General features: G+C 43.2%; 1 protein-coding gene across 1 annotated transcript in view; it reads left to right on the forward strand.

Moving 5' to 3' along the window:
- Positions 1–292: 292 nt before the first annotated feature.
- The window catches only part of LOC139386857 (heparan sulfate 2-O-sulfotransferase 1-like), a 32,200-nt gene continuing 13,609 nt past the window's right edge, over positions 293–18,883 (forward strand). The window contains exon 1 of the mRNA XM_071132717.1: positions 293–764. Within this exon, the coding sequence (XP_070988818.1) occupies positions 641–764 (124 nt within the window). The 5' untranslated portion in view covers positions 293–640. The remainder of the gene's footprint in view (positions 765–18,883) is intronic.

The raw sequence follows: 18,883 nt of genomic DNA on the forward strand, positions 1-18,883 counted from the left end.
TTTTATCATTATCTGTCTAAAAGTTGTAATTTGTCATTTGTCTTCCTCTTTTCATATGGCTAACAGAAAGGCACCTTTGACTTTTCTTCTTTGATCAGACACAGTTACATTCCATTCGCACGTGGACACCGCCCCCTGTAGCCAAATTCAAGAACTGTTTAAAATGTGTCCAATCCCGTTACAACAGACTTGACTGTTGACCAATGAAAAGCCTATCCAGTTTAGTGGACTGTTGGTTCCACCAATAGGGATTTTGTAACTAATATAAATCATCCGACGAAGATAGGCGTGCAGAGTGAACTGAACGGGACACAGCTCTAGAGAGGAAGAATCGCAGACACGGAGGAACACAAGGCCGTTTCTGTTGACACCCTTGTGAGGGGGGGGCATCACAACGTCAAGACGATATTGAGGTTTCATGCAGTTCTCTTTTATGAGAGTACATTATCATATGAAACAAATAATTGGGATCTGAGTGTGTTCCCTACTGAACAACCAGGGATGTAAACACTGGACAAGAACAATTCAAATGCACAGGGCCATACACAGACACAAATTCGCGCTGTGATTGACAACGTTCCACTTCCTTTTATGTTGTATTTTCTAAACAAGGAATGACCTGTTCTCACTGGATTGTTTGATGGGGCTTCTAAGGATCATGATGCCGCCAAAGTTTCAGCTTCTGGCGCTTTTGGCATTCGCAGTGGCCATGTTCTTCTTGGAGAACCAAATCCAGAAGCTGGAGGAGTCTCGGGTGAAGCTAGGTAAGACTGCGTTCTAACTATCCACGTTAATCATGCTGCACGCAGCCGGTAATACAACAAGGAAAATTAGTCTGACTTCCAATAGGGCTTGAATCATTGCTAAGCGTTTGTCAGCATGGTTGTCAATTTAGGGTTATCTTGTGACAATTCTGCCTGTGAGGTGACAAACTGGCATTTTGAGGGCAAACCCAGGTGTGAGTGTATCTATTTACATATCCAATGTACAGTCGGATTGTGTTTTTGCCAGAAGATACCGACCATACACTTACGCTGTTTACACTAAACTGCACTGATGTCCGGACGCAGTCATGGTTACATTTAGCCCAATATTGGACTAAAGGAGCCTAAGGTTACTCAGTCCAAGGACCTTACATATTCTGTTTAAAGTGTGAATTGGCTCTGGGAGCCAAAACACATTTCAAATGGAGTATTTGGCCGAACTGCTTCTCAATTGCTGTACGGTTCTGGAAACATATAGCCCTCTACTTTTAATATCCCATCAAAATCATTAAACAAATTTAAAATACACACTTACTGTACACTGTTAACAGTTGCAGCTGACAGTATTTTTCAGTGACAATGCATTTGTGATGTCTGTCTAGTTAACATACAGGTAATTAGCACAGGTAGTCCATTAGGTCTTCCATCTGTTTGTCACGTAAACAAGCGCTGAAATATGGTCGTTTGGCAACCTTAACTCTTTAAAGGTGTGTATCTATTAAACATTTGATTTGAAAATTATTTCTAGCTGATATGAAAGATAAGGTCCTTATGCTTCCAAAACCGTACCACAAGTGATGCGTGTTTGTTCATACCATGCGTCGCAGCTCTTAAACTACAGAAGACGCCTTCGTCCAATGACTCTTATATGTAATGGAAATTAGTCACGATCAAGGGCTAGGTTACATTGACATCGTGAAGCCTTGCGATACGTAACTCAATGATGGTGTGTGTGTATATACAGTTGAAGCCGGAAGTTTACATACACCTTCAACAAAACATTTAAACTCAGTTTTTCACAACTCCTGATACTTAATCCTAGTAAAAATTCATTTGTTGTAGGTCAGTTAGGATCACAACTTTTATTTTAACAATGTGACATGTCAGAATAATCATTTTTATTTCAGTTTTTATTTCTTTCATCACATTCCCAGTGGGTCAGAAGATTACATGCACTCAAATAGTATTTGGTAGCATTGGCTTTAAATTGTTTAACTTGGGTCAAACGTTTCGGGTAGCCTTCCCCAAGCTTCCCACAATAAGTTGGGTGAATTTTGTCCCATTCCTCCTGACAGAGCTGGTGTAACTGAGTCAGGTTTGTATGCCTCCTTGCTCGCACATGCTTTTTTAGTTCTGCCCACAAACGTTCTATAGGATTGAGGTCAGGGCTCTGTGATTGGGCACTCCAATACCTTGACTTTGTTGTCCTTAAGCCATTTTGCCACAACTTTGGAAGTATGCTTGGGGTCATTGTCCATTTGGAAGACCCATTTGCGACCAAGCTTTAACTTCCTGACTGATGTCTTGAGATGTTGCTTTAATATATCCACATAATTTTCCTCATGATGCCATCTATTTTGTGAAGTGCACCAGCAAATCACCCCTACAACATGATGCTGCCACTACCGTGCTTCACGGTTGGGATGATGTTCTTCGGCTTGCAAGCCTCCACCTTTTTCCTCTAAACGTAACAATGGTCATTATGGCCAAACCGTTCTATTTTTATTTCATCAGACCAGAGGACATTTCTCCAAAAAGTACGATCTTTGTCCCCATGTGCAGTTGCAAGCCGTAGTCTGGCTTTTTTATGGAGGTTTTGGAGCAATGGCTTCCTTGTTGAGCGGCCTTTCGGGTTATGTCGATACTTTTGTACCTGTTTCCTCCAGCATCTTCACACGGACCTTTGTTGTTGTTCTGGGATTGATTTGCACTTTTTCACCAAAGTACATTAATCTCTAGGAGACAGAATGCGTCTCCTTCCTGAGCGGTATGATTGCTGCGTGGTCCCATGGTGTTTATACTTGCGTACTATTGTTTGTACAGATGAACGTAGTACCTTCAGGCATTTGGAAATTGCTCCCAAGGATGAACCAGCCTTGTGGAAGTCTACAATTTTGTTTTCTAAGATCTTGGCTGATTTTTTTTGATTTTCCGATGTCAAGCAAAGAGGCACTGAGTTTGAAGGTAGGCCTTGATAATGCATCCACAGGTACACCTCCAATTGACTCAAATGATGTCAATTAGCTTATCGGAAGCTTCTAAAGCCATGACATCATTTTCTGGAATTTCCCAAGTTGTTTTAAAGGCACTGTCAACTTGGTGTATGCAAACTTCTGACCCACTGGAATTGTGATAGTGAAATCTGTCTGTAAACAATTGTTGGAAAAATGACTTGTAATGCACGAAGTAGAAGTCCTTACCGACTTGCCAAAACTATAGTTTGTAACAAGAAATTTGCGGAGTGGTTGAAAACGAGTTTAATGACTCCAACACATAGTTAGGAACTTCCGACTTAAACTGTCTATATCCTAGCTTCACTTTGGCGGGCAAAGACTCGATTTCAAAAGTCAAAAGAACAGACAACGGCTCTTCTGTTTCCCCACTCTCGCCACTCTTTCTGCGTCGCATCACATACACTGGGAATCTTTCAGTTCAACTGGTCAAGTTTTATATTTACTGCTACCCCAGTTATCACCCCTTTCATTGGCACCCTTTTCTTGAGAGTGAAACAATTCACTTGTCTTGCCCCCATTTTGTTTTACTCCGAGCGCCTTCTCCCTCTGACCAGCAGAAACATTAACAATTATCACAACCCATTCTGGTTACCTTCACCGATTCCACAGTACCCAACTTATTTTTAAATCAATTTGAAAAAAGACTCCCACCGTGAAACCACAAATGGCTCAGGCAAGAGTCCACTTTTTCCATAAACTTCACTCCTACTGTCAGACTCATCTTTATCCTGACCCTCGGTGCAAGACTCGGTCTCCGATTAACTTCACCACACATACCACCTCCGATACTTCCCCCTCATTCACTTCCATTTCTCCTCCTGTCTTCAGCACCCTCTGCTTACACTTTCTTCCCTTCTTTAACAAACCATCTCCCTTTTTTCCACCATTCTTACCTGACTGAAGCTCACCCTCCTCTCTTAGACCTTCTCACCCTCTCCTTTTTCCAAGTACACGTCTCCTCATAATACTGCACTATTCCTAACCACCCTCTTGTTTCCGACATCTCCAGGAACTCCATTTCTGTTCCCCCGAGTCCGAGCCTCTCGTCTCATTTATTAACGACAGGCACTTCATTGCTCAAACCCTACTGTTGACCAATCGCCGACGAGGGGGCTTCGGCTACCGACTTCGGCTTGCCTCGAGGGAAAAATTGTGTGTCCCCCCCAAACAGCTAAAACCCAAACGGCCTATGTCCAAAACCAAACAAACGTCACAATGTAGTCATAATATACAGTGCTTTCGGAAAGAATTCAGACCCCTTGACTTTTTCCTCATTTTGTTACGTTACAACCTTATTCTATAATGGATTAACTAAATAAAAATCATCAATCTACAGACAATAGCCCATAATGACAAAGTGAAAACAGGTTTTTAGAAATGACATATTTACATAAGTATTCAGACCCTTTGCTATGAGACTTGAAATTAAGCTCCGGTGCATCCTGTTTCCATTGATCATCCTTGAGATGTTTCTACAACTTGATTGGAGTCCACCTGTGGTAAATTCAAGTGATTGGTTAGGATTTGGCAAGGCAGGCGTCTGTCTATATAAGGTCCCACAGTTGACAGTGCATGTCAGAGCTAAAACAAAGCATGACGTCGACGCAATTGTCAGTAGAGCTCCAAGACAGGATTGTGTCGAGGCACAGATCTGGGGAAGGATACCAAAGAATTTCTGCTATGTTGAAGGGCTCCATTCTTAAATGGGAGAAGTTTGGAACCATCAACTCTTCCTAGAGCTGGCCGCCAGGCCAAGCTGAGCAATCGGAGGAGAAGGGCCTTGGTCAGGGAGGTGACAAAGAACCCAATGGTCACTCTGACAGAGAACACCTACTCATTCAAGGGTTTTCTTTATTTTTACTATTTTCTACATGTAGAATAATAAGGAAGACAGGAAAACTATGACATAACACATGGAATCATGTAGTTACCAAAAGTGTGAAACAAATCAAATTATTTTTGAGATTCTTCAAATGACCACCCTTTTGTCTTGACAGCTTTGCACACGTCAACAGTGACAAGGCGAGTCTGGGATGCTGTCCTTCTAGGCAGAGTTGCAAAGAAAAAGCCATATCTTAGACTGGCCAATAAAAAGAAGGGATTAAGATGTGCAAAAGAACACAGACACAGAACAGAGGAACTCTGCCTAGTAGGCCAGCGTTACGGCGCACTCCAATAATTTGTTGACTTGGCAATACGTCTGATTGTTCCGTCCACAGATCAAAAGTCTCTGTACACTGGAGCACTGCACTATGTGTTGCATAGTCAAATGGTTTGAGGCAGGGCGACATGATGGACACCCCTGGCTGTCTAACCAGGTTCTGAGGCATTTCTTCTGTCTACATTGAGAAACAAGTTTTTTTATTTTTTTATTGCACACTCATATGACCCATTCACAACTTATTTTCTGATCTGCTTTTTGCTCCCTGTGTCATTCAAATCTTGTTACTTTATTCAGAGGTTGAATCACTTTTCCTATTATTTAGATTGTCTTCCAGGCATATTGTTAGTGGCTTGGTAGCTCTGCTTTTAACGATCTGTGTATCCTGTGGCTAGTGTCATCGGTGTTATCTGGTAACATATTCTTAGCGTCCTCTTATGCCAGGTAAGGTTGGCACAGATATTTTGTAGAAACGTAAAGTGCATTAGCACGTGGGGGGGGGGGGGGGGGGGGGGCTGACTGGATGCTTTCCCCAATGGCCGTAACTCTAGAGGGGAGTCATGCTATGCTTGCTGAGAGCCTCATAAATAGAAACGCTGTTTATAAACCTGTCACCTCATGTCCCATGTCACTAACTAGGCTCTGTATCGAAGTTTAACTCCTACACCCGTCTCCACTATGGTCCCCATATGTTCCCTGAGGAGCAATGAGCTAAGTTAGTCACCAAGTAATGTTATAGCCAGTGAGTGTGGTTGGTTGGCCAGAGCTTGATTGAATTGTTTTTATCACATTGTAACTGAAGTGAGGTTGCATAACACAAACTGTTACTCTAACACCAACTCGATCATTGGCGCCAACAGTCAATTACACACAGGTATCAAGAGTCCGAAAATATAGCCTTTTTGTATAGTCTAGGCCAGATCTGTGTATGCAAATGTATGGCTCTGGTCGAGGCCTGGTTGGATCATTTAATTTAGCCTCGTTAGTAGGTTAATTGAGGAGTGGCAAACTTGACTCCTCTCTCCAAGTTCAACTCTGTGCTTGCTCGCTCTCTTTATCGCCATTATCCAGCGCACTCCGACTCCTTTTGACACCATGGAGCCGTTTTTAGCCTCCCGGGGTTATAAAAAGGCCTGAGTCATGTTAATTGGCTGGCAGTCACTACAGAGTGGCTACTGTACATCTCTAAGTGTCTCACCCTCACCAGTCTGAAACATGCCACTTGAGTGCCTAATGGATTGGATCCGATTTGTGGAAATGTAGGTGTCAGGAATGGATTTGTTGTAGGCAGAGTGCTAATGGCCCTAGTCTCGAGCAGTTAGGGCCCTGATTGGTGTATTTATGGGCATTGGCTTCAACATTAAAGAAGAATGTCTTCCCGTGAAGTTCTGCGCTACATTTTGTGCACAGTTGCGACCCGATGACTGACATGCTAATCACGGTGCTGTGAACTGTTTCGCAACCCGGAGTGTAGTTGAGACCGCTCTCCTCGCGCGCATGTTGTTCCCTTGTCGGTTTCCAAGGGGATTGACGAGCGACGCGGGGCCGGTGTGGTTAAGCATGAGGGGGGGAGCAGGTGTCGTTTATTCGAGGCGGGTGACTGTCCCTTTTTATAACACTGCTCAACATCTCTATGAGAGACCCAGCTGAAACAACAGCTTCTGTAGACCGGCACTGTCATAACGGCTTAATCGTATTACTTTTCAGCGGAGACCTTCCTTTGCTAGTCAATAACCATAAATGGCTTTTTTTTTTTTTTTTTTTTCTGGAGTCTGGGATGCTACCGCAGTGCAAGATTATAATCCCCTGTGGCCAAACAGCCTTTGGATAGGTCTCTCCCAATTTCAGACTTCTATCTCCCGTTTCAGAGTTTATATCAAAAGGGGGGGGGGATTACATTTTCATCTCAACACAAAAATAGTTAAACCCCTGGTAGCACTCATCGTAAGCCTTAACAAAAGGAGGGGAGAGACATGTCTGCAGCGTTTTACAACCAATTTTATCAGAGAATAGTAGGATAAGGCAGTCTGGCAGAACTGTTCCACTGCTTTCCTCCTGCCTTGCATTTAATTTCCACCTTCTATACAGCAACTGAATCCCACTCAGCTCTAGGGCGAACTGAGTTTCTCTACTGCTCTGGCAGACTTTCTCCTCAGAATTGCAGTGTACTGTGAGTGCTGCCAGTCTGGTACATTGTCACGAAACTGCCTAGGGACAGCCTCTTACCACAGAAGTGTTGTGTCATAGAAAGGCCAGTTGGAACACTCAAGATGTTCCTGAATGATCTCTGTCAATTCATTAGCTGCTGCTGCTGCTATTCATGTAGCCTGGTTAAACCAGACTAAATGGGACGCTTGTCATTGTTTCACTTCACAATAGTGTGCAGTGTTCAGTCTGGTTTAACCAAAACCACCATGCTTGACGATTGGTATGAGGTTCTTACTGTGGAATGCAGTGTTTTTGTTTTTTTGCCAGACATAATGGGAACCATGTCGTCCAAAAAGTTTCTCTTTGACTCATCTGTCTATAGAACATTCTTCCAGGAGTCTTTACAGGTGCCCCTAGGCACTTTTTGGCTTGAATCCATTTTTTTGGACGACATGAATCACGGTGAAAAACCAAACACTGAATTCCACAGTAAGAATGACATTCAAGCATTGTGGTGGTAATAAGGATGTGCATTTGACATTTTGACTGTTTGAGTACTCGCATTAATTTTTTTTGTTGCCCATACCCAAAAGGGATTTTTTTTATTTAGAACACGAGGCCTGTGCTGGGAAAAATTTGGTGCGTTTATCCAGACTGAAGTTATATCTCTCTCTCTCTCGCGCAACTTGCAACAATTTCAAAGATTTTACTGAGTTACAGTTCATGTAAAGAAATCAGTCAAATTTTAAATACATGCATTAGGCCCTAATCTATGGATTTCACATGACTGGGAATACAGATATGCATCTTGTTGGTCACAGATACCTTTAAAAAAAGTTAGGGCATGGATCAGAGAAACGGTCAGTATCTGGTATAACCACCATTTGCTTCATGCAGCACAACATCTCTTTCGCATAGAGTTGATCAGGCAATTGATAGTGACCTATGGAATGTTGTTCCACTCTTCAATGGTTGCGGGAACTGGAGCATTCTGCCTTACATGATCCAGAGCATCCCAAACATGCTCAATGGGTGACATGTCTGAGTATGCAGGCCATAGAAGAACTGGACAGCTTCCAGGAATTGTGTACAGATCCTTGTGACAGATCCTTGTGACATGGGGCTATACATTAACATGCTGAAACATGAGGTGACGGTGGCGGTTGAATGACACCACTCCATCACGGGGCACTCTGACAACGTCGACATCAGCATGTATGGCGTTGTGCGGGTTTGCTATCTGCCCGGTACAGTTGAAACCGGTATTCATCTGTGAAGAGCACACTTCTCCACTGTGCCAGTGGTGATCTAAGGTGAGCATTTTCCCACTGAAGTCGGTTACGACGCTGAGCTGTAGTCCGGTCAAGACCCTGGTGAGGATGACGAGCACACAGATGAGCTTCCTTGAGACCGTTTGTGCAGAAATTATTCAGTTGTGCAAACCCACAGTTTCCTCAGCTGTCTGGATGGCTAGTCTTTGACCATCCCGCAGGATGTGGAGCTCTTGGGCTGGTGTGGTCTGTGGTTGTGAGGCCGGTTGGATGTACTGTCAAATTCTCTAAAATGACGTTGGAGACACTTTCTCTGCAATAAACAAACATTACATTCTCTGGCAACCGCTCTGGTGAACATTCCTGCAGTCAGCATGCCAATTGCATGCTCCCTCAACTTGAGACATCTGTGGCATTGTTGTGTGACAACTGCACATCTTAGAGTGGCACTGTGGTCCCCAGCACAAGGTGCACCTGTGTAATGACCATGCTGTTTAATCAACTCCTTGATATGCCACACCTGAAGGTGGATGGATTTTCTTGGCAAAGGAGAAATGCTCACTAACAACTTTGCGAGAAATAAACTGTGCATATGAAGAAAGTCTGGGGTCTTTCAGCTTCGCTACACTTCATGTGTTTATTTTGAACTAGGCAAGAGATCGCAACAATGCCTAATTTATCATAACTATTACAGATAACAAATCCTAATTGCTAAATTGCCCCCATGTCCAGTATATTCAGTGAATTAAAAAAAGCAAGTGCCATTTTAAGATTAATTTATTGAAACCGTTATATTATATGGTGGAACACGATCTTCAAAAAGGCAGTAACCTCAGCCGTTGCGCTTTCTTGTAGAAGCCTATGTCTGTGCAATGGCATAGTTTTGTTAATTTAGCAGACGAGCCCTTCTCACAGTCAAGACACGCCTATTTTATAGTAATAAAAAAAAACATAACAGAATATTTTTTTACAAATGAAAAAAGTTGCCAGTGCGACGTGATGCACAACTCGTGCCTGGAACAGTTATTCTCAGGGATAATTTTGAGACGTGGCTCAGTTTGGCGAGTTGTAAGACCATGTTTTTCAGGGTTACAAACTAAAAACTTTTTATTTTCAATATACAGACATTTAGTGTATTCTTCCTGTTTTGGATTTTTTGTATTTTTTTTTTTTTTAAATGGATGAACAATCCCACATTGAACACTGCATGTTGATGAATTACAGCCACGACATCTGTTGGGTAGGCATATGCTTCTGATGAAAATACACTTAGTTAAAAAAAATAATCTTCTTGCATATGTTCAGTGTGGAACCGGTCTGCACTAGCAGATCGCAAAGTAGCTTAAGAGGAAAAATAGACTTGTGTGGAGGGAGTGGTAGGAATGCAATTGAGTGAACCAGACACTGAGGGGAAAGGGAATTTGGGGAGAAGAACGGTTTGGTGCTCAGCTTGGTTGTGCCCAAATGTACAAATGGGAGAATAGAGTCAAAGCAAATGAACATCGTCTTCAAGACTATTTCACTTGCCCGTTCAGAGCCACAAAGCACAGTCCACCAAATAGTTTTACATTTTTATAAAAAATAAATCCTATATAAGCGGCAAACGGCAGTAGAAACGATAGCAACGCTGCCTCCCTGGTTCAGTAAAACTGAGGGATGGGGCTGGAGAGGACCCTCTCAAATTCATAGACTGAGCCATGGATGCAAGGACTGACCATCCATGATATCAAAATAAGTTTTAGCCATGTTTTGAGGCTATAAAGTGTTTGTTTACAAACATGGAGTGAAACCAAGCTTATATTTTGGGTTCTGTTTGTGTACGACAGTTGAACTAAGCTTGAGGCATTTAAAAGTTATGTACCCATAGATTATTCCCCCCCCCAAGCAGACACATCGATGGCTCTGAACAAACTTTATTTGACTCTTTGCAAACTGGAATCCATATATCCTGAGGCTGCATTCATTGTAGCTGGGGATTTTAACAAGGCTAATCTGAAAACAAGACTCCCTAAATTGTATCAGCATATCGATTGCGCAACCAGGGCTGTAAAAACCTTGGATTTCTAACTTCCGCGACGCATATAAGGCCCTGCCCCGCTCTCCTTTCGGAAAAGCTGACCACGACTCTATTTTGTTGATCCCTGCCTACAGACAGAAACTAAAACAAGAATCTCCCGCGCTGAGGTCTGTTCAACGCTGGTCCGACCAATCTGATTCCACACTCCAAGACTGCTTCCATCACGTGGACTGGGATATGTTTCGTATTGCATCAAACAACATTGACGAATACGCTGATTCGGTGAGCGAGTTGATTAGAACATGCGTTGAAGATGTCGTTCCCATAGCAACGATTAAAACATTCCCAAACCAGAAACCGTGGATTGATGGCAGCATTCGCGTGAAACTGAAAGCGCAAACCACTGCTTTTAATCAGGGCAAGGTGACCGGAAACATGACCAATACAAACAGTGTAACTCTTCCCTCCGCAAGGCAATCAAACAAGCTAAGCGTCAGTATAGAGACAAAGTAGAATCTCAATTCAACGGCTCAGACACGAGGTATGTGGCAGGGTCTACAGTCAATCACGGATTACAAAAAGAAAACCAGCCCCGTCACGGACCAGGATGTCTTGCTCCCAGGCAGACTAAATTACTTTTTTGCCCGCTTTGAGGACAATACAGTGCCACTGACACGGCCCGCAACCAAAACATGCGGCCTCTCCTTCACTGCAGCCGATGTGAGGAAAACATTTAAACGTGTCAACCCTCGAAAGGCTGCAGGCCCAGACGGCATCCCCAGCCGCGCCCTCAGAGCATGCGCAGACCAGCTGGCTGGTGTGTTTACGGACATATTCAATCAATCCCTATCCCAGTCTGTTCCCACATGCTTCAAGAGGGCCCCCATTATTCCTGTTCCCAAGAAAGCTAGCACTCACTTCCATCATCATGAAGTGCTTTGAGAGACTAGTCAAGGACCATATCACCTCCACCCTACCTGACACCCTAGACCCACTCCAATTTGCTTACCGCCCAAATAGGTCCACAGACGATGCAATCTCAACCACACTGCACACTGCCCTAACACATCTGGACAAGAGGAATACCTATGTGAGACTGCTGTTCATCGACTACAGCTCGGTATTTAACACCATAGTGCCCTCCAAGCTCGTCATCAAGCTCGAGACCCTGGGTCTCGACCCCGCCCTGTGCAACTGGGTACTGGACTTCCTGACGGGCCGCCCCCAGGTGGTGAGGGTAGGCAACACCCGCTGATCCTCAACACTGGGGCCCCACAAGGGTGCGTTCTGAGCCCACTCCTGTACTCCCTGTTCACCCACGACTGCGTGGCCACGCACGCCTCCAACTCAATCATCAAGTTTGCGGACGACACAACAGTGGTAGGCTTGATTACCAACAACGACGAGACGGCCTACAGGGAGGAGGTGAGGGCCCTCGGAGTGTGGTGTCAGGAAAATAACCTCACACTCAACGTCAACAAAAGTAAGGAGATGATTGTGTGCTGTTTCCTGAAGTCGAGGGAACACCCCCCTATCCACATCGATGGAACAGTAGTGGAGAGGGTAGTAAGTTTTAAGTTCCTCGGCGTACACATCACAGACAAACTGAATTGGTCCACCCACACAGACAGCATCGTGAGGAAGGCGCAGCAGCGCCTCTTCAACCTCAGGAGGCTGAAGAAATTTGGCTTGTCACCTAAAGCACTCACAAACTTCTACAGATGCACAATCGAGAGCATCCTGTCGGGCTGTATCAGCGCCTGGTACGGCAACCGCTCCGCCCACAACCGTAAGGCTCTCCAGAGGGTAGTGAGGTCTGCACAAACGCATCACCGGGGGCAAACTACCTGCCCTCCAGGACACCTACACCACCCGATGTTACAGGAAGGTCGTAAAGATCATCAAGGACAACAACCACCCGAGCCACTGCCTGTTCACCCCGCTATCATCCAGAAGGCGAGGTCAGTACAGGTGCATCAAAGCTGGGACCGAGAGACTGAAAAACAGCTTCTATCTCAAGGCCATCAGACTGTTAAACATCCACCACTAACATTGAGTGTGTTGGCAGCAGCCACTGACTCAACTCCAGCCACTTTAATAATGGGAATTGATGGGAAATGATGTAAAATATATCACTAGCCACTTTAAACAATGCTACCTAATATAATGTTTACATACCCTACATTATTAATCTCATATGTATACGTATATACTGTACTCTATCATCTACTGCATCTTTATGTAATACATGTATCACTAGCCACTTTGTTTACATACTCATCTCATATGTATATACTGCACTCAATACCATCTACTGTATCTTGCCTATGCCACTCTGTACCATCACTCATTCAAATATCTTTATGTACATATTCTTTATCCCCTTACACGCTAGATTACTTGTTGGTTATTACTGCATTGTCGGAACTAGAAGCACAAGCATTTCGCTACACTCGCATTAACATCCGCTAACCATGTGTATGTGACAAATAAAATTTGATTTGACATACATTTTTTGGCTTAGAAATTAAAGTTATGTAGCAACTGATTGCTCCTTTTTATATTTTAAAAATGAAGTTTTGATGTTGGTTTTGAGTACTCTCACTCATGACCATCCCTAGGTGGTAGTGTGACGGTTTGGGGATGCTTTCCTGCCTTAGGATCTGGATGACTTGCCATCATTGACGGATCCCTGAATTCTGCTCTGTATGCAGATCATTCTAATAAGAATGTCGGGTCATCCGTTTGTGAGCTGAAGTCCAGCCGAGTATTGCAGCAAGACAATGATCCAAAACACACAAGCAAGTTTACGTCAGAATGGCTGAAAAGCAACCATTCAAAAAAATTGGAATGGCCTAGTCAAAGTCCAGACCTAAACTAAGATGTTGTGGCAGGACTTGAAACAAGCAGTTGATGCTTGAAAATCCACAAGTGTTGTTGAGTTAAAGAATTTCTTTATGGCACAGTGGGCCAATGGAATTGTCTGTAGATCTCGGAGACAGGATTGTGTCTGCACAGCTCTGAGGAAGGGTGCGAAGAACAGTTTCCTCCATTCTTAAATGGAAGAAGTATGGAACCACTAAGACTCTTCCTAGAGCTGGCTGCCCAGCCAAACTGAGCAATTGGAGGTGAAGGGCCTTGGTCAGGGAGGTGACCAAGAGCTCCTCTGTGGAGATGGGAGAACCTTTCAGAAGGACAACCATCTCTGCAGCACTCCACCAATCAGGCCTTTATGGAAGAGTGGCCAGACGGAAACCATTCCTCTGTAAAAGGCACATGACAGCCCGCTTGAAGTTTGCCAAAAGGCACCTAGAGACTCTCGGACCATGAGAAACAAGCTTCTCTGGAAACAAAGATTGAACTTTTTGGCCTGAATGCCAAGCGTCACATCTGGAGGAAACCTGGCACTGTCCCTACGGCGAAGCATGGTGGCAGCATTGTGCTGGGGGGGGGGTGTCTTTCAGCTGCAGGGACTGGGAGGCTAGTCAGGATTGAAGGCAAGATGAACGGAGCAAAGTACAGACATCCTTGATGAAACCCTGCTGTAGAGCACTCAGGACCTCAGACTGGGGAGAAGGTTCACCTTCCAGTAGGATGACTGTAGGCGCACAGCCAAGACAACGCAGGAGTGGCTTCAGGGCAAGTCTCTGAATGTCTGAGTGGCCCAGCCAGAGCCCGGACTTAAACCCGATCGAACATCTCTGGAGAGACCTGAAAATAGCAATGCAATGACGCTCCCCATTAAACCTGACAGAGCTTTAGAGGATCTTCAGAGAAGAATGAGAGGAACTCTCCAAATACAGCTGTGCCAAACTGATATCATCATACCCAAAAAGACTCAAGGCTGTAAACGATGCCAAAGGTGCTCTAAAGTACTGAGTAAAGAGTACCTATGTAAATGTCACATTTTAGTTTATTTCTATAAATTATCAAGTTTCTAAAAACCTGTTTTTTGCTTTGTCATTATGGGGTATCGTGTGTAGATTGCACACTTAAATTTTATTTAAAAAAAAAAATCAATTTCAGAATAAGGCTTTACCATAACAAAATGTGGAAAAAGTCAAGGGGTCTGAATACTTTCCGAAGGCAAAGTACAGTGCAAAAGGTTGACTAAGTGTCAGGATATATGATAGAACCCTGCTTTGCATCTATGTGCACTACTCTCGAGCTCTTAATGGTTGCTAGGCAGCGTAGGTTTAAAAATACATCCTAGGATAGTAACTATCTTCAACTTGGCTACTACATGCACTGTGTTCTTAACCACAACTGGATGGATCCATAAAGAATGACTGTGTGACTAAATATCACTGATTGACAAATATTATGATAAAGTAGGCTAATGCAATTGAAGGCATCATTGTTGCTTGCTGAAACTTGTTATAATACATTTGACTTAATAGCTTACCCGCGCGTGTGGCCAACTATTTCAGCACCTTTTTCGCGCTGCTTTGAGGCAAGCGTGGGGACTCGTCTAGTAAAAATCGATATATATCCAAATGGAAACGGGTTAGGCTACAATTAGGCTGTGGAAGTGTTCGACAAGGTGAGTGCTGCGCATGATCATCTTGTCTCGTTGGCTCATTTGTTAGCACTGATCATAACTTGCTGGCAAAAATGTTCTGATAGTAGGCCTTGGCTGGGCCTACTAAACGCCTGGTTAGTGAAGAGAAATGATCCACTACTCCTGACACGGTTGTGTGACTCGTCTTACACAATCAGTGTGATTTTTGATTCACTGAATCTCCAGCTGTATATCTGGTTAATTCTCTATCTGGGCAAGTAAGTGGCGTTTGTACATTTGCTCATCTATCACTGATCAGATACGTCTTAACATGCTTTAATGTAGCCTAAATCAAGTACGGGTCTTTGTTTTGCTCAGGCGTGTATAGCAGGGGTGTCAAATTCATTCCATGGAGGCCTAGTGTCTGCAGGTTTTGTTTTTTCCTTTCAGTTAAGCCCTAGACATCCAGGTGTGGGGAGTTCCTTACTAATTAGTGACCTTAATTCATCAAGTACAAGGGAAGAGAAAAGACTTGCAGACACTCAACCCTCCTTGGAATGTGTTTGACACGTGTAGTGTATCAAACTCTCAAAAGCCTGTGGAGGTTGTGTAGTATGAACACGGGACACGGGTGTGCTTTTGAAAATAGACATTGAAAATAGCAATCGGTATCATGAAGATGCTCTCAATGTAAGACCCTGCGCTGTCTCCCTAACAAAGCGGCGTGAGGGCAAGACAAACTGTTTTTTTTTTTTTAAATCATTATTTATTTTTTTAAATCTCACATTTATATGACGGCGTTGTGTTGGAAAATGTTTATTTTGTATTTTCTGTTATTTCATATGGCCTACTAGAAAATTATACAGTATGTGTGTTGACTGATCAGGATAGGCTAAATGTGTCTTCTGTTTTTATGAACAAAACAACTTGAGTTCATGTGTATGGCACAGCCATGTACCCTATAAGCTGCACAGGCCAAAAATTCATCTCAATATGCCGTTCGATTCTTTCGAAAAAATATTTTTTTTATTAGTCTTTTATATTTCTTAGGACCTGCCTATAACAAATGTAATAACGGATTTCATTGTGATGTATATTCAATGGATTTATTAAAATAGACAGACTTACTGCCACTCCTAAACTTGCCGCCATGGGCACGGGAGATCTAAAAGGCTTATCCCGGCAAGAAGTTAAATGGCTTGGGGATAGAAGCTGTTCAGGAGCCTGATACCGCTTGCCGTGCGGATTAGAGAGAACAGACTATGGCTTTTCCGGGTCTTCCTTTCAAACCGTCCAATGTAGAGGGCCTGGATTGCAGGGAGCTTGGCCCCAGTGATGTACTGGGCTGTGCTCACCACCCTCTGTAGCGCCATGCGATTTGAGGGCAGTACTGTTGCCATACCAAGCAGCCAATCAAGATGCTCTCAATGGTGCAACTTTTTAAGGAATTGTGGACCTATGCCAGAACTTTTCAACTTCCTGAGGGGGACGAGGTGCTGTCGCGCCTTCACGACTGAGTGTACCGTTTTTTGTTATTTTTTTTTAAACGTTTTTGTTTTTAAAGTCCTTAGTGATTTGGAAACAGAGGAACTTATAGCTCACAACCTGCTCCACTGCAGCCCCGTGGACGGGGTGTACTCGCCCCCCGTTTCCTGTAGTCCACAATTGGCTCCATGGTCTGACTTTGAGGGGGAGATTGTTGTCCCGGCACTGACCTCCCCTGTAGGCTGTCTCATCAACTACAGGAAGTGTTTGGTTACAGACATTGGAGCTAAAGGTGGCACAACCAGTTGAGTGTAAGGGACAATTTACTTTTCGCACAGACTTTGGGTGTTGCATGACCTTATTAATGTTGATAAATAATTACGTTAATGTTCACTCTGGTTCCATTTATCTAATATTAGGTTTTGGTTTAAGATCTGATAACATTCAGTGTTCAAAAACTGTTATTTTTTATTTTATTTTTTTTATGTATAAATTGAGAATCAGAAAGGGTGCAAATATTTTTCCATGGCACTGTACAGCTGCATTTGTTATAAACTGTTCTTTTTCTTCTTCTGCGGTTTAAAAAACCTATTTGGACTGCGGACACTAGTGTGGTTTCCCACATGATCAGTTTGCCTTACCATCTCTTAAGCGGTGGTGGCCATGGACAAATCTCTGCTGTTATTGAGAAGATATTCCCCTGCTTAGTTAATGATGAGTCCTGCCAAGAGATCCAGTCAAATCAATTGTCCACTCCACAGAGCAACCATTAAGGCATTGAATTGGCCTGCTGTCTGTGGCCTGCCGTCTGTGTAAATTGCTCTATATTCTTGTGTAACTGACAGTTTTTTTTGGGTGGGTTGATGTGATGGAAGCTTTTTTTTTCTTTCCCCCCCCCCCCCTAAACTGACAAGGTAAGCTCATACTGTCAACTATGATTTGTACCCTTAGAAGTGTCTGTTAAGCTTGCAGTGATACAGTAGCCTGGTACCATACTTTTATGTACTGTAGACTCTAGACATGCTTGCATGCTATGGTACTTCCTTTTTTAAAAAATTTTTTGAGGATCGCTTAAATTAAAACTAGCATTTAAGAACGGATGAAATCCTTGTCTGCTACGCTAACCATCTGAGGAACTAGTATCCTAGAGACCAGTGTTGGGCCACAGCCTAACCAGTGGTTAAGAAACACAATGAACTTGTTTATCATTCTCAATTATTATTATTTTTTCTTCTTTGTACTAGGGACTGGCAAGCTCTTGAGTCAAGTGCTGGCAGCAAGCTGTCTTTTTTTTTTTTTTTTTTTCTTCCTTGGTGGGCTGCTTACTCTATGTAGACTAGAGCTGACTAAATTAGCAGAACCATCTCAGGGATGTGATCTGCAGCATCCCACGGACCGGAGGTTGAGAAACACTGAACTAGATGGAAGACTTAGGCCTAACACAAAGAGGAGTTGGCTAAAGAACAGACTGCTAGTGATGCTCATCTTAAGGTCTCCATCTTTTCTAACAGATTTTAAGGCCAGCTAGGTTGAACGATCTCCATTGTGAATACCCGTAATGATACTGTAAATTGTCCGGGGAATTGCCAGGGACCATACGATATTGTCATGATACAGTTGATGTCGGAAGTTTACATACTTAGGTTGGCGTCATTAAAAGGCTCTTTTTTTTTTCAACCACTCCACAAATTTCTTGTTAACAAACTATAGTTTTGGCAAGTCTGTTAGGACATCTACTTTATGCATGACACAAGTACATTTTTCCAACAATTCTTTACAGACAGATTATTTCAATTATAATTCACTGTATCACAAATCCAGTGGGTCAGAAGTTGACTGTGCCTTTAAACAGCTTGGCAAATACCAGAAAATGATGTCATGGCTTTAAAGCTTCTGATAAGCTAATTGACATAATTTGAGTCAATTGGAGGTGTACCTGTGGATGTATTTCAAGGCCTACCTTCAAACTTAGTGCCTCTTTGCTTGACATCATGGGAAAATCAAAAGAAATCAGCCAAGACCTCAAAATAATTGTAGACCTCCACAAGTCTGGTTCATCCTTGGGAGCAATTTCCAAACGCCTGAAGGTACCACGTTCATCTGTACAAACAATAGTACGCAAGTATAAATGGGACCACGCAGCTGTCATCCTGCTCAGGAAGGAGACGTGTTCTTTCTCCTAGAGATGCACTTTTTCACCAAAATACATTCGACTCAATCCCAGAACAGAGAAGGTCCTTGTAAAGATGCTGGAGGAAACGGGTACAAAAGTATCTATATCCACAGTAAAACAAGTCCTATA

This window comes from Oncorhynchus clarkii, chromosome 28 (genome assembly GCF_045791955.1).
Source record: "Oncorhynchus clarkii lewisi isolate Uvic-CL-2024 chromosome 28, UVic_Ocla_1.0, whole genome shotgun sequence".
Classification (NCBI taxonomy): Eukaryota; Metazoa; Chordata; class Actinopteri; order Salmoniformes; family Salmonidae; genus Oncorhynchus; species Oncorhynchus clarkii.